Consider the following 27,335-nt stretch of genomic DNA (forward strand, 5'->3'; position numbering starts at 1 on the left):
CAGGCAGCTCCCATCCACAGCCTGCCATGCCCTCCCGCCCTGCTGCCGGCCCCTCCCCGGTCCGGGGCAGCCCAGCCACGAGGGAGACGGAGCCCAAGGACCAGCAGCTCACGGTGAGCCTCCTCCGCACGCCAGGACGGCCCTCGGCTGCCTCCTCCTGACCCGCCGCCCCCAATGACCTGCTGTCATCAGCCCGGGCCCCCGTCTGCTCAGCTCTGCTCTGTCCCTGCTCTGCTTAGCCGTCCCTCATGAGGACCTGGTGACCCCCCTGCTCCTCACCTCGAGTCTCCAGCATCCCTTCACCCCTGCCCTCTGAACCTCACTCCCCAGGGAGCTCAGCGCCTGGACTGTGACCCCCAGATGGAGCAGGGTGGATACCCCCTACACCTGGCCCCAGCAAGGCCCGAGGCCTAACCAGACCCGTCCCCTAGGTGACGTGCAGGCTCAGTCCATTAGACAGTGGGGTGAGTGGAGGCCAGGGACGCACCCTGACCCGTAGGCTCAGCACCGAGGGACCCCGCCGTGTCCCATTCCCAGGTCTGGGAGAACCACAGCCCCGTTTCTGCCAGGAGGGACTTCCCCATCTCACAGAAGGCAGACGCCCAGGAGCAAGGCACTGGCCTGCTGGGGCCCACGGCTCATATGACCAAGGAAGACTTGGAGCCTGCATCAGCAAGATCCCAGGGGGTCTCCTGTCGGACCCCTTAGAGCCTGGGTGGGGGGGGTGGGGGGCAGAGAAGGATGGGAGGCAGAGCCCAGGGCTTTTCTACTCAGAAAACCAACTCTTGCTCTGAAAGTGCTCACAGCCTGCAGGAAAGTTCGGGTCCCTTGGGTGGTGGGTGAAGAAGCCAGGGTGAGGTGTGTGACTTCACCTGTCTGTGCCTCAGTCTCCCCAGTTTAGACTAAGGAGGGTCACCTGATCACAGTGCTCCTCTGAGCACCACCGTGAGCCGTGGACAAGGAAGTCAGCGCCTGGTGGGGTTCAGCGGCCTTGACTGCTTCACCGGGAGTGGGAGGCTCACCGGAGGTGGGGGTGGGCGCTGGACCAGGGCCTCTGTGGCCTGGAAGGACAGGGAGCTCCTCCCTGGGTCCTGGGAAGGCAGCTGCCATGGCGTCCTCCCCACAGGTGGCGCTTCGGATCCGCCCGCTCAACGACACAGAACTGGAGGAAGGGGCTGCCGTCATTGCTCACAAGGTGGGGGACCAGGTGAGGCTGTCACAGGGCTACAGAGCGTGACCCCCACCCCCACGCGTGGTCACCCACCTCAGGCCCCCTCTCCCGTCCACTCACTCCTTCCACCCTCCCTTCCAGAAAAGTTCACATCAGAGCTCACAGCGGCCGGGGGCGCCACACACTGGGGTGGAGCCACGGGGGACTCTAGGGCCTGCTCCCCCAACTCTCCGCCCCGCCGACCCCACCGCCCCAGCTCCCTTCGTACCTGGGAGCGGGGAATGGAGCAGGGCGTCAAGCAAGAGATAAAAATCTAAGGTCGGGGAGCTGAGCACACAGAATAAAGCAGCCAGAGGCAGCGCGGAGGCGGGAGAGGCTGGTGGTCTGGGGAGGGGCAGTCCAGAGGCCACTCCAGGCCCCAGTGCGAGAGCACGCGGAGCCAGGCAGGCGGCACCGGGACGGGCCAGCAGGGCCCGCGGTTTATCAGGTGCAGATGTGAGGGGCCAGGTGACCGATCCTGCACTGCAGGACGGGCGGCTCGCTGGCTGCCACGTCGCCAAGGACTCCCGCTCCTTGGAGACGGGCTCAGAAGCTGAGCTCTCAGCGTGGTTTCAAGGTGCTGGTGCCCATGGTCGCCACTGGTCGGAATAAATGCCAAATCCGGGGGAAGGGCAGTTGTGGTGCCTGAACTGCATTTCCCCGTTTGCCTTCAGTGGGCAGCCGTTTCAGGACGTTCCCAAGATGAGTTTGTAAAGGAGCCCGGGGGCAGGGCGCCTGGCTGAGGCTGCCCACCGGGTGGGGCCGCCCAGCTGAGCCGGCAGGGAGACGCTGGCATGACACCGCGGGAGGAGGACAGGATGGATGTCTGGGGTAAAGGTGCTGACGCGGTTCGCGCAGAGAGGCTGGGGTGGCTTAGCGCTGAATTCACGGAGGCCCGACGAGGCCGCTGTTAGACTGAGGGGAGCACAGTCTTGCAGGAAAGGTTTTGGCTGAGCTGTGAAGAGCATGTACACAGTCTTAACACGGAGACAGCGTGGATGTAACTAAGCTTACGATGAGACCACCCTGGGAGGCGGGACGTGGAGGCCGACTCCCCAGGATGCAGCAGAGATGGGCAGATTCCCAGGGCCCGCGCTCTGCAAAGGCAGGGCGATTACGGCCCCACAGTCAGCCAAGAGCTGGGGCGGCGGGGCTGCGGGTCCACAGGCTGGCGAGCCGCACGCTTAAATTGCACGCCTCACTGACTAAAGCAACACGAGCAGAGGAGGCAGGCGCGCCCTCTGGAATAACTGTAAAGCAAACGATTGCAGAACCCACAGTAGCTGTCGACGTGGTCTCCCCAGTCCCCAGATCTTGGCACGTTGCCCATCATGGGGATGGACTGACCTCCTCCCAGAGAGCTCTGGCCATCTCTGGGTGAGACGGGCAGGTGGCCAGGGGGCAGGGCTCTCAGTCCACCCGGCCGTGCCCCTAAGACTCCCTGGGTGCCCCAGGCCCTGTGCCAGAGTAAACAGCTCATGGGTCTCTAGATGCTCTGCCCCCAGTGCCCAGGGAAGGGCTCTTTGGAACCTCCCGTCGCCAGGGGCCTCGTACACCTTGCTTTATAATCACGTATTTATGTGAGAAAGGAGGGGCCCTGGGGAGGGGGCACCGAGGCGCTCAGAGGGACAGGCGGGCTCCAGAGCTTGGTGGGCCCTGCCTTCCCCCTCCGCGGCCCACTCCTCTGTCTCCCCTCGCCTCTGGGGGGCACAGCCCCTGAGCAAGAGCTAAATGGGCAGGCACACATCCCCAGGCTTGTGCGCAACGCCACTGGCTCTGAGCTCCACCATCCACAGAGCCAGCCCCCACGTGCAGGGCGTGACTAGGGGCACTATGGCTGGCGGGGCTCTTCCCTAGCCCTCAGCACCTAGGCTGGCTGATAGCTGGTGTCGGGGGTGCCATCCGGGCAGGGCCTGACAGATGGGCACTGGTGGGACGCTGGTGTGTGAGGGCTGGAGGCAGAGCCTGGGAGGCCTGGGGGGCTCACAGCCATGGCTCTGAGGTCGCTGCGCCCTCACCGGCAGACAAAAGTGGGGAAGCTACCCACGGGTGCCAGGCACCTGCAGCCCGGCCCAGCCACAGGCCGAGCCCTGGATGCTGTCAAGGGAGAGAGCCAGGCCTGGGCTCCTCTGCCTGATCCGGGAGCCGACCCCCGCCCCTCACGGCCCCTAGATGGTGGTGCTCATGGACCCCAGCGAGGACCCTGAGGACCCGCTGCGCACACACCGGTCTCGGGAGAAGACCTTCATCTTCGACGCTGTGTTCGACCAGCACGCGTCCCAGGTGCCCGCCCCCACCCCCACCTGCTGGCCCAGGCCCGCCAGGATGTCCTCACGCAGGAGGACTTGGCCGGGTGGCCTCACCCGTGACGTCTCACGGTCTCCTTCCTGGGTCACCCCAGGGGCAGTGAGCAGGAGGCCCCTTCCACAGACGCGGGGCTGCCAGGTGCCCCAGCTTTACCACCTTCTCCTTCACTCCTCCATGGCCTCTATCCATCTGTCCACCCATGCACCCATCCAACAAAGCCATGGCCTGTCCACACCAGGCTAGAACACACTCCCTGCCCACAGGGGCTCACACCCCAGCCGGGGGGCAGGCCCAGCTCTCTGAGCAGACAGGGTTCTTCTGCCCCGAGACCTTTACGGCGTCAAAAGTAGAAGTGACCTGGTGGTTGTCGTTTATTGAGCAGCTGTTTCACGTCAAGTGTTGTGCTCAAAGTGCTTGACACGCATTGTCTTACAGGCATCATGGCAAGCCTATAAAGTACATGTGATATTATCCCCATTTTTCAGGGAAGGAAGGGAAAGCTTAAGGAGGTCAGCAACTGGCCTGAGGTCACATGGCTAGAGACCCATAGAGCCGAGACAAGGTCCCAGACCGTGTAAGTCCAAGGATGGAGGGAAGCGGCACCAGCTTTGGCATCTGTCCTACCAGGGCTCAGACGCTCTAAGCTGGGTCACTGGCCAGGGACGTTGCGACAGATGCAGAGTGGAGTCTGGGCAGCACTCAGGGAAGACAGAAGAAGGGGGACTGTCCTTTCTACCCAGTCCAGCCCAACCCCCACACCCTCAGACACCAGCCCAAAAGGCGTCCTTCCTTGAATGTCCCTGTGGACAGGGAGCTTACTACCCACACACTCCTAGAGTTACGTGGTGCTGCCCTGAATTAGGATGCGCTAGCCCGAAGCTTTCCCTCCCTCGTCCTAGTTCTGTCCCACGAGAGGAACCATAATGCTCTTCCCAGATTTCCAGCCCCGTCACTACTTCCCAGTCCTTCGCATTCTTTCTGATTTCTCTCAGTTCATACAGAAACCCTGGGAAGGACTCACACCTGTTTGGAACCAAACCCGTCAGGCCTCATGGCACGTGCTGTGTCACTTACGCTCCCGAGCTGCGCTCCTTCGTCATGGTCTCCTCCGGGGCGCTCGGCGCGCCAGGCAGCGCGTCTGTGGTCATGCAGCTGCAGGACTGGGGTGGGGCTCAGGCCCCATCTGAACTGGCCTCCTCCTCCATGGGGTGCCTGTCCGTGTCCAGGAGGAGCAGGGCCTTTGAGCCACCACACACTCAGCCTCTCCGAACAGCCAGGTGCCTGACTCTGGTCAGACTGTATGTTGACTGTCTTCCATCTGTCTGTCCGCAGGAGGACGTGTACCTGGCCACCACCCAGCAGTTGGTGGAAGGCGTGGTTTCTGGATACAATGCAACGGTGTTTGCCTACGGCCCCTCAGGTACGGCCAGGGCAGTGTCCTGGGAGGGAGGGAGGTCGGTGGCGGCGGGACCCCTCACAGCGTCACAGAGCACCTCCTTCCTGAGGGCTGGTGGGCCCCTCTGCACCTGGCTCCTTGGGCCTTGCAGCAGCCCTGAAAGGCAGGTAGAACAAGCCCCGTCACTAATGAGAAAACTGAGCCTCAGACAGGTAACGGGACTTCCCTGCGGTCGCACAGCAGGTAGGACTGAATCCGGAATTCAGCCCAAGCTGACACTTTGCTGCCCGTGAGAACCACAGATTCCTTCTCTGCAGTCACCAGTTGGGGTTGGCAAATGCTCACAGAGCTAAGCTGCCTCTCCTCCTGGAAACTAGGCTCATGGAGGGTCAGAGTTGGACGGGCCTTAACCCCCTGCCTGTGCAGGTGGGGAAACTGAGGCACTGAGAAGCCTTGGTCTGAAATCACAGCTTGTTTATTTAATTCGTTCATTCATTCAACAAACATTAGGGGGCGCCTACTAATTGCTGGGCTCCAGGGAATGCAAAGTGCCAACTGGCCCTCTCCCCCAGCGCCGACAAGTAAGGGGAGGTGGCATATCCCCTGAGTTTAACGCACACGTTAATGCTCCTGTCACGAGAACAACACAAACATCTTAAAGTGCATTTGGAGAGGACAGCCGTCTCTCTGGCCCCTCCTCCTCTGACACTGTCTGCATTTTTGCTTCATGGCCTCCACTTTCGCTGCCCAGGTCTTCTTTCCCAGAGCAGCCATCAGGCTGTTCAGAGAGGGTATTTTTGTTCTTGTTTCCGAAATGGAAACCAAGCATGTCAGAGTGGCCAGGGCGGTTTGCACGATAAAGGTAGCAGGTGTGACCAGGCTCCTGGAGGGGCCGAGCCCAGCTCAGGAGCCCAGCCTAGGTGGGCATCCCCCTCCTCTTGCAGGCACTGGCAAGACCCACACGATGCTAGGCATGGACACGGAGCCTGGGATCTACCTGCAGACACTCAGCGACCTCTTCCAGGCCATCGAGGAGACCCGTGACAGCACAGACTGCAGTGTGTCCATGTCTTATCTCGAGGTGAGCCGCCCACCTCCTCGGCTGCCCTGTCTGCGAAACGGACCTGATTGTGACTGTAAACCCCCGCGTGTTACCCCAAAATCCCCCTGGCCTGTGGGAAACCTCAGGGCATCTGAGACTTCTCTGGAGATGCAAAGCCCCAGGGATAGGTGAAAGCCCCGGCGCCTACTGCTGCCAGCGCTTCTGTCTCATCCTAGATTTATAACGAAGTGATCCGGGACCTCCTGAGCCCGTCTTCGGGCTTTCTGGACCTGCGAGAAGATTCTAGGGGCAGCATCCAGATTGCAGGCATCACAGAGGTCGCAACCTCCAACGCCCAGGAGGTGAGGGTCACGGGGCCCACAGAGGGACATGTGGCTCCTCCACGGCAGCCACGCTCACCAGTCACTCAGACTGGTGACACGCAGCTCCAAGGCGGCTTCTGAGCTAAGGGTGCAGCAAGCTTCTGTGCCATGTCCTTGCTCTGCTAATCTGTGCTCAGGGCTGACCTCACCAATGGATCTCGCACTCTTCCCTCCGCCTTCATATGCAGGCGGGGGACCCCTTTTCTACACCACTGCAGGCAGTCACAGCCAATCAAGTCTGAAATCCATTTGCCACCCTGATCCCAAGGGTTGCTCCCATAAAGAGAGTGAGCTGGAAAGACTTCTCCGGCCCTCTGTCTTTCTCTCTCCTCCAGTCTCTCTGTGCAGTCCTTGAGGTGGGTCTCCCACCTGTTCAGACCCTTCAGTGGCTCCTGCAAACAGCATACGCCTCATCCCCCAGCCTTCAGCCATGCTGGCTTAGGTCTGAGGCCACCCACCCTTAGCACAGTCCCGCATGTGGGACTCCAGGAGCGGGAGAGGGGCCTGCTCACCTATTCTTTAATCTCAGTGGCTGTCAGTCTTTCTCCACAATGCTCTGTGGTCCTAGCATGCCCGGCACACAGTGGGTACCCAGCAGAGGCTCACTAGCTTAATTTCCACAGCTACTTGTACACAAGTGAGTTTCAGTCCATCTGCCAGCTCCAGCAAATCCTACAACTGCCCGGAGCTCGGTATGGAAGAGGGCTCAGTGGGGAAGAGCTGGGTGATCCACTGGTGACGTCTGCCATGGGCAGCGGCGGCCGACGGAGGACGGGGTGATACACGTGTGAGCGATCTGATACGTGCCCTTTATGCTGGATTTGCTGACTCCGTTAACTAATCACTTCATGCCGCAAACCAGAAGTGGCCTCTGCTGGACGCGGTTCTGCCACCATCAGCAAACCAGCTGGGGAAGAGCCTCCCGAAGGAGCTCGAGGGGCACACGCACCCCTGCTTCTCTTGCTCTGCAGGGAGCCTGTGGTCGCCCAGGGGCCCCTGACCGCCTGCCCTCTCCTGACTGTCCTCAGATCATGCAGCTCCTCACCAAAGGCAACCGGCAGCGCACGCAGGAGCCCACGGCCACCAACAAGACGTCGTCCCGCTCGCACGCGGTGCTGCAGGTCATCGTGCGCCGGCGCGGCCGCGGCGCACACCCGGCGGAGGAGGTGCGCGTCGGCAGGCTCTTCATGGTGGACCTGGCGGGCTCGGAGCGGGCGTCCCAGGTTCGCGTCCTCTCCGTCCCCGCCAGGCAGCCTTTCCGTGCCGCGGCGTCTCCAGCACCCAGAACAGCGCCCGGCCCAGGGGAGGCGCCCGCCGAACGTGTGCCGAGCTAAGGCGTCCTCGGCAGGCGCTGGGGGCCAGGCCGCCTCGGAGCGCTTCCCGCGCGGCAGGGCCTGAGGGCACCAGAGACAAAGATGGGCGACACCCCGGCCCGCCCTCAGGGAGCTCACGGCCCCTGGGGGCGGCCGGGAGGCAGATGTGTGAGCTGATAATGAAGCACCGGGAGGCCCGAGCTTTGAGATTCGGGGTCACACGGAGGCTGTGGAGCCCAGCGGAAGGGGGTCCTCAGGGCCGAGCCCGAAAGGCCACCCTGAGTTCGGTGGCTGAGAGGAAGCCCCTCAGGCGGAGAGAGCGGTGCCTGCGCGGGGGCTGTCGGGATGTCCGCCGGGGCCCCGCCCACTCGCAACCCGCCCACCGCACAGGCCACGCCTACTCCTCCCGCCCCCGAGCCCCGCCCACCCGCTGCGGTCCCTCCCAGCACCCGCGCCCCACCCGCCGCACCGCGGTACCTGTTGCGGGAGGTCAGGACTGTTCTAGCCTCTGCCCCAGGGCGGAGCGTTCTTTGAAGGCAGATCCTAGCCCAGCGCCAGTAACAGAGCTGGCGCTTGACGGCGGCCAAGTCAAAACAACGGTAATGTTACCAACAAGGGACGTTTTATGTCTTTCCTGGTGGCTCAGTGGTAAAGAATCCGCCTACCAGTGCAGGAGACGCGGGTTCAAAATCCCTGGGTCGCGAAGATCCACTGGAGAAGGAAATGGCAGCCCACTCCAGTACGCTTGCCTGGGGAATCCCGTGGACGGAGAAGCCTGGCGGGCTACAGTCCATGGGGTTGCAAAACAGTCAGACACGACTCAGCAACTATACAACAACGCACTTAGCACTCATCACTGACATAATCCCCCAACGCCCAGAGGGCAGAAAATCTCATGCCCGGTTTACAAATGCAGGGCTGAGACCCGAGATGGTGTGACTTCACCTACACCAAGGAATTAGATGGATCTGGGCTTTGGGCCTGGAGGGGTCTGGCCCCAATCCTTGCCTTTCACTACTGATACTTGTAGTCCAGTTTGCGGGTGACCCAGGTAAGTTCGATCCCTGGGTTGGGAAGATCCCCTGGAGAAGGGAATGGCAACCCATTCCAGTATTCTTGCCTGGAAAATCCCATGGACTGAGGAGCCTGGTGGGTTACAGTCCATGGGGTCACAAAGAGTCAGGCACGACTGAGCGACTTCACTTCTCTTCACTTTGCAGTCTGTGCTCTGAGTCCTCAGGGCTTATTGACCGTTACATTGCTTCACTCACTCATTCATTCATCTGCCCATCACCTGGCCCGGCCCTGGTGCCTGGGTTGCTGAAAGGAGCAGAGCCTGGCCAGCTGGCCCAGAGGCCAACAGAGTCAGTGTATTATGTTAATACAGTATGAACTTTGAGATCCAGTAAGGCCAACCAGTCAGAAGAGAGCTACCACTGAAAAAATAGTCTGTTACTCACAGTTCCCAAGAGGAGGGGACATGAGAAGACATGAGTGCCCCACAGGGAGGTACCAGGGTCGGCCAGGAGGCAGAGAGAACAAGGGGAAAACATGGACCAGAGTCTTTCTTGTGGTTTCGATGGAAACAGGCTGAACATGGGAGAGTAGTGGGCTCCGGAGCACAGGGATGTCCCTGGCTGGCTGGCACCTGCCCTGGGTGATGAGGGTGAGGACCACCGGCCCACCAGCGGCCTCTCTTCATGCAGACCCAGAACCAAGGCAAGAGGATGAAGGAGGGCGCCCACATCAACCGCTCCCTGCTGGCGCTGGGCAACTGCATCAACGCACTCAGTGAGAAGGGTGGCAGCCGGGCACAGTACGTGAACTTTCGGGACAGCAAACTGACGCGTCTGCTGAAGGTACGAAGGCATGGTTGCAGCGTCTGACTGCATCTTTCAGGATTAACCTGGGCCAAAGGGCCCTTCCAGGAACCCCTGAGGGCAGGAAGGAACCCCTGAGGGCAGGAAAACACTGTAGAAACCACCTCTGCTCTCTGCTTGACTCCCCTCCATCTCTGTGAGTGTAGTCTAGCCCACGCTTGCACACTCCCAGGGACATGGAGCTCACTACCTCACTGAGGCTGCCTGTCCCATAGCAGACAGTCTGACCATGAAAAACTTCCTCTTCATACCCAGCTGAATGCTGTCACCTCCATTCTGTAGAAAACAGGGTGGAAGTAGACAGATAGGCAAAGCAATAAATAAGTGGCCCTGAAGTGTGGCCTCTTGGCCACATCTACTCGCATCTGAGGGAAAGTCAGATGGGATAGGCCTGCCCCAGGTCCTGTCTCATCCCGAGTGTCACCTCCCCGAGCACTGACTCTTGGTCCACCTCAGCTGCCCTTCTCACACTTTGGAGCAGGAACCCCAGATGGTCCAGCAGAGCTTGGTACAGGTGGGGGAGGGGTGGCACCACCAGGCAGGTGGGGGCCCTGGTTCCCGTTACCCCCAGCTGGCACCTTGCCTGAGCAGGACGCCCTGGGTGGGAACAGCCGGACCATGATGATCGCCCACATCAGCCCAGCCAGCACACACTTCGAGGAGTCTCGGACCACCCTGCTGTATGCCTACCGGGCCAAGAACATCAAGACGAGGGTGAGCCGCTCGCCCCTGCTCCCCTTGCCCTCTCCCTCCCCCATCCCTCTCCCACCTGCTCACTGACTCTACCGCTCTCCCTCTGAGGCTCTGGAGCAGGCGCCCTTCCAGCTGTGTGAGCTTCGGTCCAGAACAGTACGGTAATAGTGGAACACATGATAGGTGTTATCTGATGATGATGATTATTATAATTGGTCAGCCAAGCTGTGATGAGCTCTTCCCAGTGCCCAGGTCTGGGCTGAGCGCCCTGATAAAACCATCATCGTCATCACCAGAGCTTCCGCTCCCACGCAAACCCCGAGCCCAGCAGAGGGGAGGCAGCTGTGCCCAGACAGATGTACCACTTCCTGTTGTGGCCGGCGCTCTATACGAGAGCTGTGGGGTGCTGCAAGGAAGAGTAACAGAGAAGGGCAGACTCAGAGGGGTCTTCCACCAAAGGGGACTGGGTCAGGCAGAGGAGCTGAGCTATGGGTGGTAAAGCGTGTCTGTGCAGACTGGGGGCCAGTGAGCACGTCTGGTTAAAGTTCAAGTGCGCGTGCCCCGCGACCAGCAATGTCACCGAAGAGAAACACAGACCCATGTGCTCAGGGGAGCTGTGCCACAGGAGAGCCTTAAAGGGCCCGGAAAGAGGTCGGGACAGCTACCTGTGTCCCCCAGCTCTGGCCCACTCTGCAGCTGCTGCAGAGCACAGGGTGGAGCCCAGGCAGATAGACAGCCTCTAAGACATTTCGCTGGACCAGAAAAGCAAGTTAAAGAATAGCAGCTACAGTCTGATGTAATTTATATAAATGCCCCAAAGCAGAACATACCCCCACACTCGCCATGTGTATCTCTCTAGACATGTGTGCATATATAGATATGACACCACGCAGCAAAGGGTCTAGAAGGGGCACACGAAAACGGCAGCAGTGGCTGCCCACCGAGAGGGCTTTCGAAAACCTCTTGTTGGACTGTATATTTGTTAAACTATGGCAACATGTACATAACATAAAATCCACCACTTTAACCATTTTAAACAGCACAGTTTGGTGGCATTAGGTACATCAGTTTGTGTGTACACCCATCACCACCGTCATCTCCAGAACTCATTTCATCTCCCCAAACTGAAGCCCTGTTCCCATTAAATAGTAACCCCCTCCCCCCTCCCCCAACCCGTGACCCCCGCCCTCCCCCTTTCTGTCTCTGTGAACCCAGCTTCTCCGGGGACCTCGCACTTGGGTCCCACAGTGTTTTCCTTCTGGGTCTGGCTGATTTCATTTTTCGTCATGTCCTCAGGGTCCACCCATGTGGTAGCAGGTGTCGGAGCCTTCCCTTTTAAGCCTCCAGCCTTCCCCTTTAAGGCTGAGAGGGCTGATTTGAGTTTTCCTTATGAAACATGCTTGTGTGTTCCCATAGCATGAAAGGAGTCTCTCCCAGGGCAGCCGCAGGCCCTGACCTTGGTCCCGTCCGGCCACCAGGTCAAGCGTAACCTGCTGAGCGTGTCCTACCACATCACGCAGTACACGGACGTCATCTCTGACCTGCGCGGGCAGATCCAGTGCCTCAAGGCCAAGGTGGAGAGGCAGGAGAGGGAGAGGAGGGGCGAGCCTGGCGGCCGGGATGCTCAAGGTAGGGTGGGCATACCTGCACCTCCGCCATGGGGCTGCCCTGGACCCACGGCCTCCTCCTGCCTGGCGCGGGGTCCTTGCTGAGCGTCACACCCCTTAAACAAATGCTTCATTCACTGGCACTCGGCACACCCACTGTGTGGGGAAGCCTCCTCCTCTTGTCTTGCTCTGGAAAGTTTCTGCCCCAAAGTGGAACCCACACGCACCGGGCAGCTGCTGTCCAGGCCTCCCTTCTCCCCAAACCGGTTTGATCTCGGAGGCCTCCTTTTGGAGGAGAGCATACCATAGTTTTACTCTAAAATTCATCAGTAAGTTTAAAAAAATACCTGTAATGAAGTTAAGTAGACGGGTGTGTACACACACACTTCTGGCTTATTAAGATAACTTTTGCCATAGTAAATAGAGGACTTTTCAAAATCAATAAGAGCAATAACGAAGGGCTTCCCAGGTGGTGTAGTGGTAAAGAATCTGCCTGCCAACGCAGGAGATGCAAGAGACTCAGGTTTGATCCCTGGGTCGGGAAGATCTGGAGTAGGAAATGGCAACCCACTCCAGTATCTTGCCTGGAAAATTCCACTGGATGGAGGAGCTTGGCAGGTTACAGTCCATGAAGTCGTAAAGAGTTGGACATAACTGAGCACACACACACGCAAGAAAGAACAAACAGCCCAATTGACAAATATAGGTGAGGAAATGAATAGGCAATTGAGAGAGTTTCTAGTGGCTGTAAACATACGGAAAAATTCTCAATTGCATTAGGAAACAGACACACAAATTGGAACTGTTTTCACTTATTGGACTGTCTAACATTAAAATGTCAAGTAGTATTAAATGGATAATAAAGGGCAGGAATGTCCATACTAGAGTGTGCTTGTCCTGCCCCTTCTGATGGGCACTTTGGGGCTCTCTAGTCACATAGCCCCCTTGCCAACATGGGTGCCTTTTTCTCTTTGGTGCATTTGGGACTCGAGTTTCTGTTGGAGCAAGACAGTGAAGGAAGATTTCAAAGAAGAGGGCCTGTTGTTGACAAGACTGAGTCCCATGCAGCCAGCCGAGGGCTTCAGGGACTGGTGGCAGTGGTCAATGGGTCGTTGTAGAGAATCTATAAAACCAGGTGATGACTGGGAGACTTGGGCTTGTCTGGGGTCAGGGGTCGACAGGGAGACATGCTGTAAAATAGTTCTCATCCTGCTGGTCTGTTAGTCACTGGGACTCGGCTTGGTGGTCTGAGGAGGTGGGCAGCATCATGGAGAGGGTTGGGGGTCTCATGGTGAGGGCATGAGGGGCTTCCACTGGGTCCTGCTCTGGCGAGCCCAGAGCAGCAGCGGGGTGCTGGTGTCCACAGCTCTACCAGGATCCTTCCTTTACGAGCGTCTCCTAGGATTCTGTGTGCTGTTTTGATGACTGCAATGATTTGGTCATCTGTTCAGTTCAGTCGCTCAGTCGTGCCTGACTCTTTATGACCGCATGAACTGTAGCACGCCAGGCTTCTCTGTCCATCACCAACTCCTGGAGTCCACCCAAACCCATGTCCATCAAGTCGATGATGCCATCCAACCATCTCATCCTCTGTTGTCCCCTTCTCCTCCTGCCCTCAATCTTTCCCAGCATCAGGGTGTTTTCAAATGAGTCAGCTCTTCGCATCATGTGGCCAAGGTATTGGAGTTTCAGCTTCAACATCAGTCCTTCCAATGAGCACCCACAACTGATCTCCTTTAGGATGGACTGGTTGGATCTCCTTGCAGTCCAAGGGACTCTCACGAGTCTTCTCCAACACCACAGTTCAAAAGCATCAATTCTTTGGCTCTCAGCTGAGTGCATCACAATTTATTTCACCAATTCCAGATTGCTTGACGTTCGAGGAAAAGCTACCCCCTGACCACTGCCCTCAAGGTGAGGGGAACTGACCATATATGACCAGGGTAGAGCTAACTGCTGGAACAGGCAGAGAAAACCATGGATTAATCACTGCACAACTGCTCAGTAGGAACTGACCATGGGAAACAGAAATAGTTTTGTTCTGTGGAACTCACATTCCAGCAGGAAAGGCAGGTGTTGAACATACCACAAAATTATGGATACACAGGAGACTGCCAAGGAGAAGGTAGGGTGTTGTCAGAGCAAGTGGCAGACAGACCCAGACTAAGAGTCTGGGAGCATTTCCCTGAGAAAGAGAGGTCAGAGCCGAGATGGACAACCTAGCCCCACTCCTGGATTCCTGAGACTCAAATCCATGCAACCCAAGCCCAAAACAGGCAAATGGAGAGTCTAAATCATCTAAGTTATCCACCCAAGTATCCATTCATCCATCCATTCCTCCATTCATCATCCACACATCCACCCATCCATCCATTCATCACCATCCATCCATTCATCCATCATCCACCATTTATCCATCCACCCATCCATCTATCCATCCATCATCCATCCATCATCCACCCATCATCTACCCATCCACCCATCCATCCATTCATCACCCATCCATCCATCCATTCATCCATCATCCACCATTTATCCATCCACCTGTCCATCTATCCATCCATCATCCATCCATCATCCACCCATCATCCACCCATCCACCCATCCATCCATTCATCACCATCCATCCATCCATTCATCCATCATCCAACATTTATCCATCCACCTATCCATCTATCCATCCATCATCCATCCATCATCCACCCATCATCTACCCATCCACCCATCCATCCATTCATCACCATCCATCCATCCATTCATCCATCATCCACCCATTTATCCATCCACCCATCCATCCACTCATCATCCACCCATCCATCTATCCATCCATCTGTCATCCATCCATCATCCACCCATCCATCCATCCACCCATCATCTACCCATCCACCCACCCATTCATCCATCCATCTATCCAAGCATTCAACTATCCATTCACCAGCCCATCCACCCATCCATCCTCCCTGCTTCATCCACCCTCCATACTCACTGTGTTTAAAGCCCCTCCTTGGGCCAGATCCTACGCTGCTGGGCAAGCATGGCTTTGACCCTGGCCTGGGTGGCGTTGCTCCCGGTGCAGCTGGCTCTCTTTCTGCCCCAGCCACCATCCCTGCCTCTGACGCAGAGGAGGACAGCCGCCTGCAGATGAACAGGATCCGGGCACAGCTCATCGGGGCCTTCCAGGAGCAGCTGGAGATGCGGCGCAGCCTGGTGGAGCTGGAGAACACCAGCATCGAGCTGCACATGGACACGTCCCGCCACCTGCTGACCATCGCCGAGTGAGCCAGCCCCAGGGGAACTTCCGCCAGTGGGAACCTTCCTTCCTTCATCTCCCTCCCTGTGCCTAAGCTGGGCCAGTGGGAGAGCCTCCCAGGCCCCTTTGGCTTCCTTCTGCAGGCCCAGTCCCAACAGGTTAGGGTCAACCCCATTCTACAGCGAGGATGCTGAGGTCAGACGGAATGTGGAGGCTGTGTCCCCTTGCTGGGGTCTTTCTACTGTTCCAGTCTCACTTGCGGTTCATACCTATTATAAGCGACTGGCTGTGTGGAATGGGACTGGCCGTGCAGTTTTTCATCCAGACCACGGTCACTGGAGGGCGAGGAGGTGCTGTTAGGCATTCCACCGGGGCGATGGTGTCAGCGGGACTGCCCTGGACAGCCTGGACGCGTGTCCACCTGCTGACGGGCCGTGGCGCCGTGCCCTGCGCCCGCCTCTCCTCCAGCCCTCCCCATTTCTCCTCCTCGTCTTCTCTGCCTGTGTAGTTTCTTGGTCAGGCACGCAGCAGGGCGCCTGCACTGCACGGAGCCCTCTCTCTGTCCCTGCCCTCGCCCGCTCCGCGTCCTCCGTTTCTACTCTGTCCTCCTTGTAGTTCGGGTTCTGTTTCTGGTGCCCGTGTGCACCGTTGGCGGTGTCGCCTGAGCCGGGTCATCCCAGTCCGTCCTCACAGAGCCCTGGGCGTGCTGTAGTCTCCAAGGTTTACAGCTGAGGAGCTGGGGCAGGGGGCCCACGGTCACCATGACAGCCCTGGGGTTGGAGGCATGCTGGGCTGGCTGCTGAGCTCTGTACTTGGCAGTCCTGCCACGAGTGTTGACTGCTGCTTTACTTCCTCCCAACGTTTCTCATGACTTCTTGTTTTCCATATGTGTAGAAGGCATCAGATAGCAGACCCAATTCTTCCCCACTTCACGCCCATGCCTGCCAGCTGGGACTCGCAGGGACTCCAGGGCCAGATGCCAGGGCCCCCAGCTCGGGCGTGGCCTGCACTCTGAGCCCTGACCCCTCTGGTATGGCTGCAGCTGGGAGCGGGAGAAGACCCATCACCTGGCGCACAGGGCTGGGACGCCCGAGAGGGACGAGGAGGCGCTGGAGGCCGGCCCGGAAGGGGGTGAGGGCGAGCCCGCAGAGCCGCACGAGGTGGCCCTGGCCAGGGAGGAGGTCAACATGCTCCTGGCCGAGCAGCGGAAAACCGCGGCCCTCAAGGTGCGGGAGGGACGGTGCGTCCACGCGCTCAGCCCTGTGCTGAGAGTCGCTAACGCTCTTTGATGGTAGCTGATACACCACACCCTCCTACAATAGTCGTTAAGAGTAGGGCTGATCATGGCCATTCTACAGGTGGGGAAACTGAGGCTCGGAGATGAGCAGGATTGTCCCCCAGCCCCAGCGAGCAGGACCCGACCTGAGTCTGATGCCATGGTCCATGCCCTTTCGATTTAGAGTTGTGGCTACACTGGGGGTCACGGGGGCTGTGGAAATGAGGCCCAAGTGGCAGTGCGATGCCTCCCGAGCCCTCTGCCTGCCCGTCTGTGGCGCTGTCCGTTGGCGTCCCCTCAGGCTCCGCCGAGGCTGGTCTCGGGCCCATGGCTCAGGGACAAGCCGTGCGGCCAGAGGAAACCCAGACTCCAGGCTCCTCTTTGGAGAGAGAACTTCTCACATTCCTCTTTTCTGAGAAGAGCCGGCTATTTATATGAGCTATTTATATAATAACTGGTTATCTAATAGTCTCACTTCAGAAAAATGACGGAGCTGGCGCCTGATGGAGACTTTGGGGAAAATGCCAGTGAAGCTGGCTACTATTTCAGCCCATTAGTTAAATGTTAGCAGGTGTATTTTCAGGCAAGAGGAGAAGGCATCTGATGATGTCATGTTGCTAAAAGCAGGCAGCGTTTATTTCACTTAAAAGCTATTTGCCAAAGCAAGAACCTCTTAATATTATTGCATCTGCCTGTTGCAATTTGGAGATTACATGATCTCACTGCAAAAGTCCTCTAACATTTAAAAATAAGGAAAACGCCTTCTTCTTAAACAGATAACGTGCCTCGGCGGGGAACACGGCCTTCGAGAGCCAAGTACAGATGCTGAGCGGTGACATGTACATGTGGGCTACTAATGAATTAATTAATTGATCGATCAGTCAATAACAAATCAACGTTTTACGTGTCCAGCTCAGTGCCAGGCCCTGACGCCATAAAGATGAACAAGATACTAAGACTTAAGCTGTCAGTCTGCTGGGAAGAGACACAAGAGCGTACAGTTTAGTACGGTAGCAGGATAGTAGATGTGGGAGCAGGGTGCTAGGGAGCTGGCGGAGGGGCTGTTCGTCTGGGGGCGTGGGTCTGGACAGAAGAGAGGAAGATCTCGCTAGGGGAGCTGAGCCAGCTTCTCCCCAAGTGGTCCCTTCTCGGGCCCAGAGGATGAAGACTCAGAAGGCTGGTGCAGGGCCTCCTGGGCCGCAGTAGGGGCTGGTGCCCACCTGCCCCTAGGGACCGTGAGTTTGAGGGTGGGACGCAGGAAGCTTCGGCCTGAGTGTTAGTATCCGGGACACTGGATGGTGCTATGAGGTGTGGTGATGGCTTCAGGTGTCAGCGTGGCCAGGCTGTCATACCCAGGGATCTGACTGAATAAATGCTCATATCTGTGCTGCTGGGAGGTATTCGGGCTTCCCTGGTGGCTCAGATGGTAAAGAACCCACCTGAAATGCAGGAGACCCAGGTTTGATCCCTGGGTTGGGAGGATCCCTAGTGAAGGGAATGGCTACCCACTCTAGTATTTGTGCCTGGAGAACCACATGGATGGAGGAGCCTGGCAGGCTGTACTGTAACCTGGTAGGTTTATACTGTAACAGGGTCGAAAAGGAGTCGGACACGACTGAGTGAAGGTATCTGGTAGGTGAATTGAACGTCTGCAGTCAGTTGACTGTAAATAAAGATTACCTGGGGATAGAGTGGCTGGGCCTCATGCAGTCCGCTGAAAGGCCTTACCAGCAAAACACAGGATTCTAGAGAAGAGAAGATTCTGCCTCAAGACCACACCACTGGCTCCCGACTGAGTTTCCAGCCAGTTGGGCTGCCTGAAGGGTTTTGGACATGCCAGTCCCAGTTTTTTAAAATAAATCTCTGTGGGAACTTCCCTGGCGGCCCAGTGGCTGAGATTCCAGGCTTCCATTGCAGGGGCATGGATTCAATCCTTGGTCGGAAAACTAAAATCCCATATGCTTTACAGCTCGGCCAAAAAAACCGTTTCTGTGTGAGTCTATATATAGATAGATAGATAGATAGATAGATAGATAGATATATGTGCTGTGTGCTGAGTTGAGTCTATATTTATATATATATGTGCTGTGTGCTGAGTTGCTTCAGTTCAGTCGCTCAGTTGTGTCCAACTCTTTGTGATCCCATGGACTGCAGCACGCCAGACCTCCCTGTCCATCACCAACTCCTGGAATTTACCCAAACTCATGTCCATTGAGTCGGTGATGCCATCCAACCGTCTCATCTAAGTTGCTTCAGTCGTGTCCAGCTTTGTGACCCTGTAGATTGTAGCCCGCCAGCCTCTGTCCATGCGATTCTCCAGGCAAGGATAATGGAGTGGGTTGCCATGCCCCTCTATGTAAGTGTGTGTGTGTGTATATATGTGTGTGTGTGTGTGTGTATACGTATACATACAAACATGTACATAAATGTGTATATGTGTATTTATATATACACAAACATATATATACACAAACGTGTATAAATATTGTTCTGTTTCTCTGGAGCCCTGACTCACCCACAGAGTAAGGTCAAGGGTCTCGGGCAGACCTCACAGTACCCCTACCCGCCCCCCTCTGCTGTCTTTCTGCAAGAGGGCTGCAGTGCCCAGGGCTGCAGTGGATGAGCTGGGCCTCCCATCTCTCTGCTCCTTCTCAAGTCCAACTTTGGCCCAGGAGAACCAGGACCTCAGTTTCAGATAAGAAGTCTGTGATACAGAGGCCATAAAGGCACCCCTTCAGAGCTTCTCTGTGACGACCAGGGCCAGCTTACGACAGCGTCACAGCGTGAAAGGAGGCAGCCTTGGTGTCCCTCAGCAGACACTGGTGAAGGCTAAGCCCTGGGTCTGTTCTAAAGTGCCAGGCAAGGGACTTCCCGGGTGGTCTAGTGGCTAAGACTCCACACTCCCAACGCAGAGGGCTGGGGTTCAATCCCTGGTCAGGGAACTAGATCTTGCATGTGGCAACCAAGACCCGGCTCATCCAGATTCATAAATCAATAAAAATAACTATTTTTTAAAATGCCGTGCATTAATAGAACACTCAAGAACGTTCAAGATGAGGCCAACAGATCAGGAGACAACTGCCTTGGAAAGATCATTTGTTACTCACAGTTCCCGAGAGGAGGGGGCACGCGATGCCAGGCAGGGCCGCACGAGGAGACTCCAGGGCGGCTGGAGGCAGAGGGAGGGCGGGTCAGTGTGGACCAGAGACCTCACTGAGGTTTCTGCGGGAGGAGTGGACAAGGCGGGTGGGCAGCTGAGGACTGGCTGGTCTGGATCATTCCCGCAGGCTCCGGGACACAGGGCCCGTCCTGGGTTATCTGGTACTGATAGCTTATGGTGAACGATGTCGAATTTGTGATCTCCAAAGAAGATTTAGCTTTGGGACCAGGGACCAAGCTTGATCACTCAAGAGCTTTGCAGAGTTTTATCAAAGTAAGAAAAGGGACAGGGAAAGCTTCTGACATAGACATCAGAGGGGGACTGAGAGTGCCCCCTCTCTAGTGTTAGCAAGGGAGTTAAATACTTTTTTAAATTGGTTATTACAATTAATCAAAAGAATGTCTCAAGTTTGTGAAAATTTTACCACATCTACTCCCACAATTTACATTTTAGGATAACAGGATTCGAATTGAACAATAGAAAGATCCTACCAGACCCACTCCCATAATATACATTCTAAAATATCAGGATTAGTCAGAAGGTTTTCAGGAAGAAGAAACTGTCCTCAAGCAGGATACATTGTTGTTATATAATCCCTAGTTCAGAGTTTAAACTGAGTTGTTTGTTGTGTAATCATCAGTTCGAGGCTTAAAGAAAAAAAACGTTTTATGTGACTAAAATGTAGAATTTGTAAAAATTTGTCCTTTCCTCCTCCTTGAGAGCCCCAGACCCCTTTCTTCTCCTCCTCGGGGACCCCGGACTTCTTATCAACCTCCCTGGGAATTGACTCTCTCAGTACCTGTCCTGGGTGATGAGGGCAGGTGGACAGTGGCCCAAATAGTGGAACCCTGTGGAGGAGAGGGAAGGCTGAGGGCTCTGGGTTGGCTGGTTTGCATATGAAAGATGTGCCTGAGGGCAAGTTGTTTGCTGTCTGTAGGACTTGGCTGTTCTGGGGGAGCTGTCCCTGCACGGTCAGCAGGGTCCCCAGATGTGACAGCATCAGAACAGGAAATGAAGGACACGGTTAATGCGGGGCACGTCCTCACAGTCAATCCCGCATGTCTCTGTGAGCGCGATTGCAAACCAGAGTCTGTAAGGACGAGCGGACTTGGCAGCACAGACCCCAGGCATCTGCCCTGAACCCTTGGTCTCTCTGCCAGGTGGGCCTGGAGCAGCGTCTGGCCAATGCCAAGAAGAAGGCCTCGCAGATGGAGGAGCTGCTGCCCACGCAGGTCATCATCGAGGACCATCGGGAGGTGCTGCGGCTGCTGTGCCGGGCGCGCGAGCTGGAGTTGGAGAACATGGGGCTGCAGGCCAACAGCCTGTGCAGGAGGAACCTGCTGTGCCAGAAGGACTTCGTGATCCAGCGCTGCCAGCAGCACCGACGCCTGTGCGAGCAGATCATCCGGGAGCAGCAGCAGCTGATCCAGGGTGAGGCCCCGCCCCGCCGCCCCCTCCTTGGGCCCCCATCTCTGTCAGGGTTACTTTCCGGCAAAGCAACTCCCTGGTGGTTCAATCCCTGGGTCCTGGGTCGGGAAGATCCCCTGGAGAAGGGAATGGCAACCCACACCAGTATTCTTGCCTGGAGAATCCCATGGACACAGGAGCCTGGCAGGCTACAGTCCCTGGGGTCGCACAGTGTCAGACACGACTGAGCGACTAACACTTTTCTGGAAAGTGTGGGCAGTGCACGTGGTCCCCAGAAAGTCACATCCCCATGGCAGGCCAGGCCGGGAGGCACCAGTCTCCAGCCCTGTCCTCGCCCACTGCTCCCTGTTCTCAGTCCTTCTGGGTGTGCACCTAGGAGTGGTTCTTTGGTTGCTGTTGTTGTTACTTATTTGCTTCTGACTGCTGGGTCCTTGTTGCCGCGAGGGCTTTTCTCTAGTTGCAGTGAACAGGCTTCTCACTGCGGTGGCTTCTCTCGTTTCAGAGCCCAGGTGGGCTCTAGGGCACGTGGACTTGAGTGCTTGTGGCGCACAGGCTTAGTTGTTCCACGGCACGTGGGATCTTTCCAGATCAGGGATCAAACCCACGTTTCCAGCACTGGCAGGCTGATTCTTTACCACTGAGCCACCAGAGAAGCCCTAGGGATGTTCTTTAATGTTTTTTTTTTTTTTTGGCCTCACTGCGCTAGACCACCAGGAAACTCTCGCTCTTTAACTTTTAAATTGAAGTTTATTTATCCTTTAGAATTGCTAATGATGTGATTTTATGATTGAAAGGCAACACATGAACATAACAGAAAACTTTTAAAACAGGAACGCAAAGAAGGTGACCTACAGAAACACCACTCTCTAGAAAAATCTTTTTATCAGATTGGCGCGTTGCCTTCAAACTTCCAAAAAAGATACTGTCTTTCTAACAAGTGATGAATGTTTCGCCCCATCTCTGCTTCCCCGACTCCCGCAGACAGCGGCCTGGAGGTGCCGGAGGCCCTGGAGCAGCTGTACCGTCTGTACTCCCGGGAGCTGGGCGGGGGCACGCTGAATCGCCTGCTGCTGCTGCACGCCGTGATGGCCAGCTCCCTGCGCGTGAGTAGGCTTCGGGTTCAGGCTGTGCTTGACGCCGTTCCTTCCTGCCTGGCCTGTGCGCTAGCCCTGGTGGGGCACTGGCCCCGGTAGAGGGAAGAGGAAACTCGGAAACCCCACGAACCAGGCTGCCTAGAACCAGAGGCACCTGGGGCTGGATGGGGCCGTGCCACCCGCCAGGATCCAGGCAGGTTTCAAACAAGGCGTCCCTGGGTGCAGGGTCGGGGGCCTGTGTGTGGCTCCCATGGCAGGTCTGTCCCCTGCCTGGGCTGTTGTAAGGATCCCTCATGGGATCCTATGCTAAGTGTCAGGGTCCCCAAGAGCACCCCCCCTCCAGGCTGAGTTCACTGAAAGGACTCGCAGGACTCAGAAAGTCTGTGGTACCACCTAGACTCGACAAACACTGATTCCCCATCCTCCCCAGTCACTGGCACCCACGTGACTTCTGTCTCCCTGACCCTGACTCCCCGGGGACCTCACAGAAGTGGAGTCGCCCAGTGTCTGTCCTTCGGTGTCTACTTATTTCACTGAGCATCCGCGCTCTGGCAGGTGTCAGAGTTCCCTTCCGTGTTCAGGCTGAACCACCGTCCAGTGTGCGGACAGAGCACACTGTGCTTCCATCGCCATCGACGGGCACTCGGGTTGCTGCACCTTTTGGTTATTGTGAATCGGCTGCTCTCAAAGTGGGTGCACACGCATCTGCTTGAGTCCTGCTTTCAGTTCTTTTGGGGACGCCCCCGGGAGTGGGATTGCTGGATCCTACGTATGGTGATTCTGTCTGACTTTCTGAGGCCCTGCCGGCTGTCGAGAGTGCTGGTAGCAAGCATCTCCTTTGTGCACCGATTTGCTCAGAGTCAAGGCTGTACCCCGTGTTTCCTGGGCTCTGGCCCTTTCTGTCTGTGATGGGAGGCACAGTGGAGAAGCCCGTGATTCCTTCCAGAGGTGGTGGCTCCTCGGGCTGTGCTTGACGACACAGGCCGCTCCTATCTGTGGTCCCTGCCGCCTCACCTCGCCCTCTGTCTGGTTCCAGGATGGCTCTGTTCTGAACATCTCTCCCCCACCAGAGGAGCCCAGCCAAGACCAGCCGGATGACAGGGAGGACCTCCCGTGGGGGGCCCAGTTTGAGCTGCCCCCCATGCTGCTGGATCCGGACAGGTGACAGGGCCCCCATCCCCGGGCCACGGGCATCACCTGGTTCCCAGGCTGAGGTGGAGCCCAGATGGGGAACCAGAGGCTGGCAGGTGGATATCCAGCAGAGCTGCTGACGTGTGACCCTGGGCGCATCTTGTGAAGCAAGGCTAATGTCCAGTCCTTGCAGAGTTGTTTAAGGAGGATAAGTGTGGGTACTCACCACATGGAGCGATTGTGAAGTTGGGCTCTTTAATGCTAGAAAGACAGCTTCACTTCACACGTGGTTTCTTTTCACCATCAGCCACCTACTCCCAACCTCAGCACTTCTCTCCTCTTTTCTGGTTTTCATTCTTTTCCTCCGATGTTTCCAACACACCCAAACTTAGACCTGTAGGCTGCACACGGCACACTCACCACCTGGACTCAGTAGCTAGTATCCCCATGTGTGTGCCGCCACCTCAGCTTGGGCTGCAATAACGACACCACAGACCAGGTGCCTACACAACAGACACTACCTTCTCCCAGCCCCGGAGGCGGATGGAGGACTCGGGGCCCCGGCCCCGGCCCTGCCCACACCTCTGCGTTTTGTCCACAGTGATGGTTACAAGTCATCGAGAGCCACGCCGTCGAAAAAGCTGGGCAGGCGAGACTCCCTCCTCCCCCCATCCTCGCTCCACATCCTGCTGAGCCCACTGCCGGCTCACGAGGTTGGTGTGTGCGGTGCTGAGGGGCCCGCGGCTCTGGTGAGGCTCCCCCTCCCGACAGGGTGCTCGGGGCCGCCAGAGCTGGCCGAGGGCGAGCGCAAGAGAAGCTTTGGAATGCAGGTTGTCCTGAAGCAGCTGTCACAACAGTGCTGACCATGTGTTGAGCCCAGCGAATCCCAGGGACGGGGGAGCCTGGTGGGCTTCCGTCTATGGGGTCGCACAAAGTCGGACACGACTGAAGCGACTTAGCAGCAGTAGCAGCAGCAGTCTCACCACATTAGGGTCTGGGGTGTCTGGGCCAAAGCACTACAGATGAGGAGGCTTAATGCTCAGACGCTCATTCTCTCCCACTTCTGGGGCTGGAAGTCTAAGGTCAGGTGTCCCAGGACTGCGCTGCCTCCACAGGCTCCTAGGGAGGGTCCCTCCGGCCTCATCCGGCTCCTGGGGGCCCCGGGCTCCTGGGTGGCCTCCCCCACGTCTGCCTCTGTCTTTACAGCCTCCTCCCTCTGTGGCTCTGTGTCTCCTTTCTTGTAAAGAAACCCCTCTGGGGATCCAAGACCCACACTCAATCCAGAGGTGACACTTGGGGGTCCAAGGTGGACCTGGACTTGGGGTCACCATTGCCCAACCCACTACAGACACTCCCCCAGCCATGCAGGGGCAGGAGTGGGTGTCACCCTCACTTTATAAACAGGAAATGAGGCCCAGAGAAGCCAGGTGACCACTCCGTGACCCCTGTCGCTGGGTCTGCTTCGGGGCCCAACCAGGGGCCGCTGACGGTCCGCTGCCGCAACGTTCCCCGCAGAAGCCGCGCTTCCAGAGCATGAAGACACTGGTCTCCAAGCTGTGCTCCCCGGCCGGCCAAGAACCAGGCACCCCCACCCCGAGGACAGCAGCAGAGGCTGGGCTGAGCGCCCAGGCCCTCAAGGAGATGGCCGCAGGCACCAAGAGCATCGCCCTCATCGCAGCCACCCGTCGCTCCAGGGCACAGGACCCTGAGGGCAGCAGTGGCCGCTCCTCCCTCCACCCTCCAGAGGAGGCGGCTCCAGACCCCAAGGACCCCAAGCCCAGCATCACCCCAGAGACGAGCCTGGCCGATAGGAAGTGGCTGCAAGCCAGCCCGGGCAGGGCCCGCTCTGCAGAGAGGAAGGCCAGGGGGAAACCGTCGCCCCCTGTTACGAGGAGAGTCCAGCCGGTAGGTGGACAGGGGCTTGGGGGTGCTGGTCCCAGGGGTTCACCCAGAGGAGCAGAGGGGGACGGCCAGGACTGACCTCAACAAAATCATGGTGGGTGCGGGAGTGCCCAGCACACAGGGGAGAGAGAAGAGAACCAGACCCCCCCGCCCCCCCAGTCACTGTGACCCAGTCCCTTCCTCCTGATCTGAAGCCACTTGTGGGCATGTCTCGGGTGGTCATCATCGTCCCAGGGAAACACAGTTTTGTGATCTGGGTCTTTTCCCTACCATTATTTCATGAATTTTCATGTGCCTACCTAGCATTTGTACTTTATAAAAGACACATTACTTGATTCTTGTGGATTCCCTGGTGGCTTAGACGGTAAGGAATCCACCTGCAATGCAGGAGACCTGGGTTGGTTCCCTGGGTCGGGAAGATTCTTTGGAGAAGGAAACGGCTACCCACTCCAGTATTCCGACCTGGAGAATTCCATGGACAGAGGAGCCTGGTGGGCTGTCTGTGGGGTTGTAAAGAATCAGACACGACTGAGCGACTAACTTACTTGATTCTAAACCACGTCAGATAAATAACGGTTGGTGAAAGGTGAGTTGCTAGGCACTAACAACCGTGAGCTGTGTCTTTCCTCCCCAAGTCTGACAACCAGCCCTCTGTCATATCTGCAGAGGGATGGCCAGACACACATGATCCCATTTGTGGCCACTTTGTGGGTTTCTGCTCCCCGTTAAATGGCCACACAGGCTGTCTTCTTCTTTTTTTTTTTTTCGGCCATGCCGCTACTCCTGGGGGCATTGCTGGTGGCCAGGGGGCTGCCAGAGCTCCACTGTGCCCCTGCTGGTGAGACCCTGAGTCCTGCTGGACACACAGTGGGCATTTGCTAATTCAAATGGAAATGGCTCTGGTGACTCCTCAGTGGAACAAAAGTGGGACAGTAGCAAGGAGCAGAAGACGGGTGTGGTGGTCAGGGTTATCCTGAGAAATAGGATGAAAAGCATGTGTGTGTGTATGTTCACCCCCCTCCCACCATACAAACACACATGCCAGCTAGCAGAGCCAAAGTTTCTGTTCAAGTCTAAAGGCAGGAAAACGCTAATGTCCCAGCTAAAGGTTGTCAGCAGAGGGCATCTCTCTGACTCACGGGAGAGTCAGCCCCTTTGTTCTATGCAGGCTGTCAACTGATTGGATGAAGCCCACCCCATTAGAGAGCCATCTGCTTTACTTGGTTGGTGGGTTTAAATGGTAACCATCACAATGGTTTAGATGAAAACCCCTTCCATGGGGGCATGTGGTCGAGAAGGAAAAAGCCCGGGGACAAAAACTCAGGACCACATCAATCACTCATTCATCCTTCTTGGTGGTTGAAAGTGAATGTTAGCAGTGAGTCTGCCCGTTGTGTTCACTAAGATACCCACATAGCTGGCTCACGGTAGGTGTTTCATCAGTGCGTGATTACAGCTCAAAGTGACCTTGACATTTCATTCCTTCTCTACCTGCTCCCCATACTTGGTGATGCTTCCTCTACAGGCAACAGAAAAACTTCAGCCACCCTCCACGGATCACATAGCTGAGAGCCAGCCGCCCCCTGCACTCCCTCAGCTGTCAAAGTCTCCAGGAAAGAGCTTTCTCCCTGCTGTCCCTTCAGCCTCTAAGATGAAACCCAGCCTCAGTTTTCATGCAGGTATGCGATCGAAAAAGGAAAATAGCAAGTTGGGTTTGTTCTGCATCTCTGCCCCTCCTCTCAAACGTTTGGAAGGTGTGACTGTCTGGGCTGTTATCAGTTGTCTGCTCCTCGGTGTGAGTGAGTTTCAGGTTTTCTTAGGCAGCAGGCCAGCCACAGTCACTGGCTCTTTGAAAAGATGTATTTGGGGCTGTGCTCAGTTTTGCTGCTGGCCTGCCTGACGTCCCAAGAGTTTGAGGCAATGATTCAATTTGTGCGCATGTGGCTGATTGCCTTTACTCAGTCTGCACCCCGGGCCCCCGTGGGTTCTCTCGGTGCCGGTTTGAGTCCCACCTTCGGCGGTGGTTGTTACTACAAAAATAATAAGTACTCATCATGAAAACTTTGGAATACAGATAACATCCTAAATAAAGGAGAAACCACTTGTAAACCCCACCACCCAGGAATGGTCTCTGTAAGATGCCGTCCTCATGGGGTGCACAGGGACGTGAACACATGTCCCCTATTATGGAATGTTGGGATTGTGTCCAGTTTATCACAGTTGAGGGAACAGATTGGGAGATGACAAGCCCTCCTCAGAGGGG

At 56.8% G+C, this 27,335-nt stretch overlaps 1 protein-coding gene across 1 annotated transcript; it reads left to right on the top strand.

Annotated features, from left to right (window-relative positions):
- The first annotated feature begins 26 nt into the window (after positions 1-26).
- On the top strand, positions 27-27,109 carry LOC113883971 (kinesin-like protein KIF19). Its single transcript, XM_027528213.1, has 21 exons — positions 27-113; positions 331-396; positions 538-672; positions 1,127-1,207; positions 3,383-3,493; positions 4,850-4,937; positions 5,858-5,994; positions 6,192-6,317; positions 7,367-7,561; positions 9,358-9,510; positions 10,123-10,245; positions 11,703-11,853; positions 14,929-15,106; positions 15,225-15,276; positions 16,110-16,307; positions 20,678-20,948; positions 21,927-22,048; positions 23,076-23,200; positions 23,772-23,883; positions 24,686-25,075; positions 26,598-27,109. Exons 1-21 carry the CDS (start codon positions 27-29, stop codon positions 26,970-26,972), a joined length of 3,276 nt encoding a protein of 1,091 aa, XP_027384014.1. The 3' UTR covers positions 26,973-27,109.
- Positions 27,110-27,335: the final 226 nt, after the last annotated feature.

Source organism: Bos indicus x Bos taurus, chromosome 25 (assembly GCF_003369695.1).
Source record: "Bos indicus x Bos taurus breed Angus x Brahman F1 hybrid chromosome 25, Bos_hybrid_MaternalHap_v2.0, whole genome shotgun sequence".
Classification (NCBI taxonomy): Eukaryota; Metazoa; Chordata; class Mammalia; order Artiodactyla; family Bovidae; genus Bos; species Bos indicus x Bos taurus.

What these genes read in the sequence shown, in the direction of transcription:
- LOC113883971 (XM_027528213.1), top strand. Translation starts at nt 27, where the DNA reads ATGCCCTCCCGCCCTGCTGCCGGCCCCTCCCCGGTCCGGGGCAGCCCA. An exon ending in CTCACAAGGTGGGGGACCAG is followed by an intron (nt 1,208 to 3,382) that starts GTGAGGCTGTCA and finishes CACGGCCCCTAG; the next exon opens with ATGGTGGTGCTCATGGACCC. An exon ending in GCCCACTGCCGGCTCACGAG is followed by an intron (nt 23,884 to 24,685) that starts GTTGGTGTGTGC and finishes CGTTCCCCGCAG; the next exon opens with AAGCCGCGCTTCCAGAGCAT.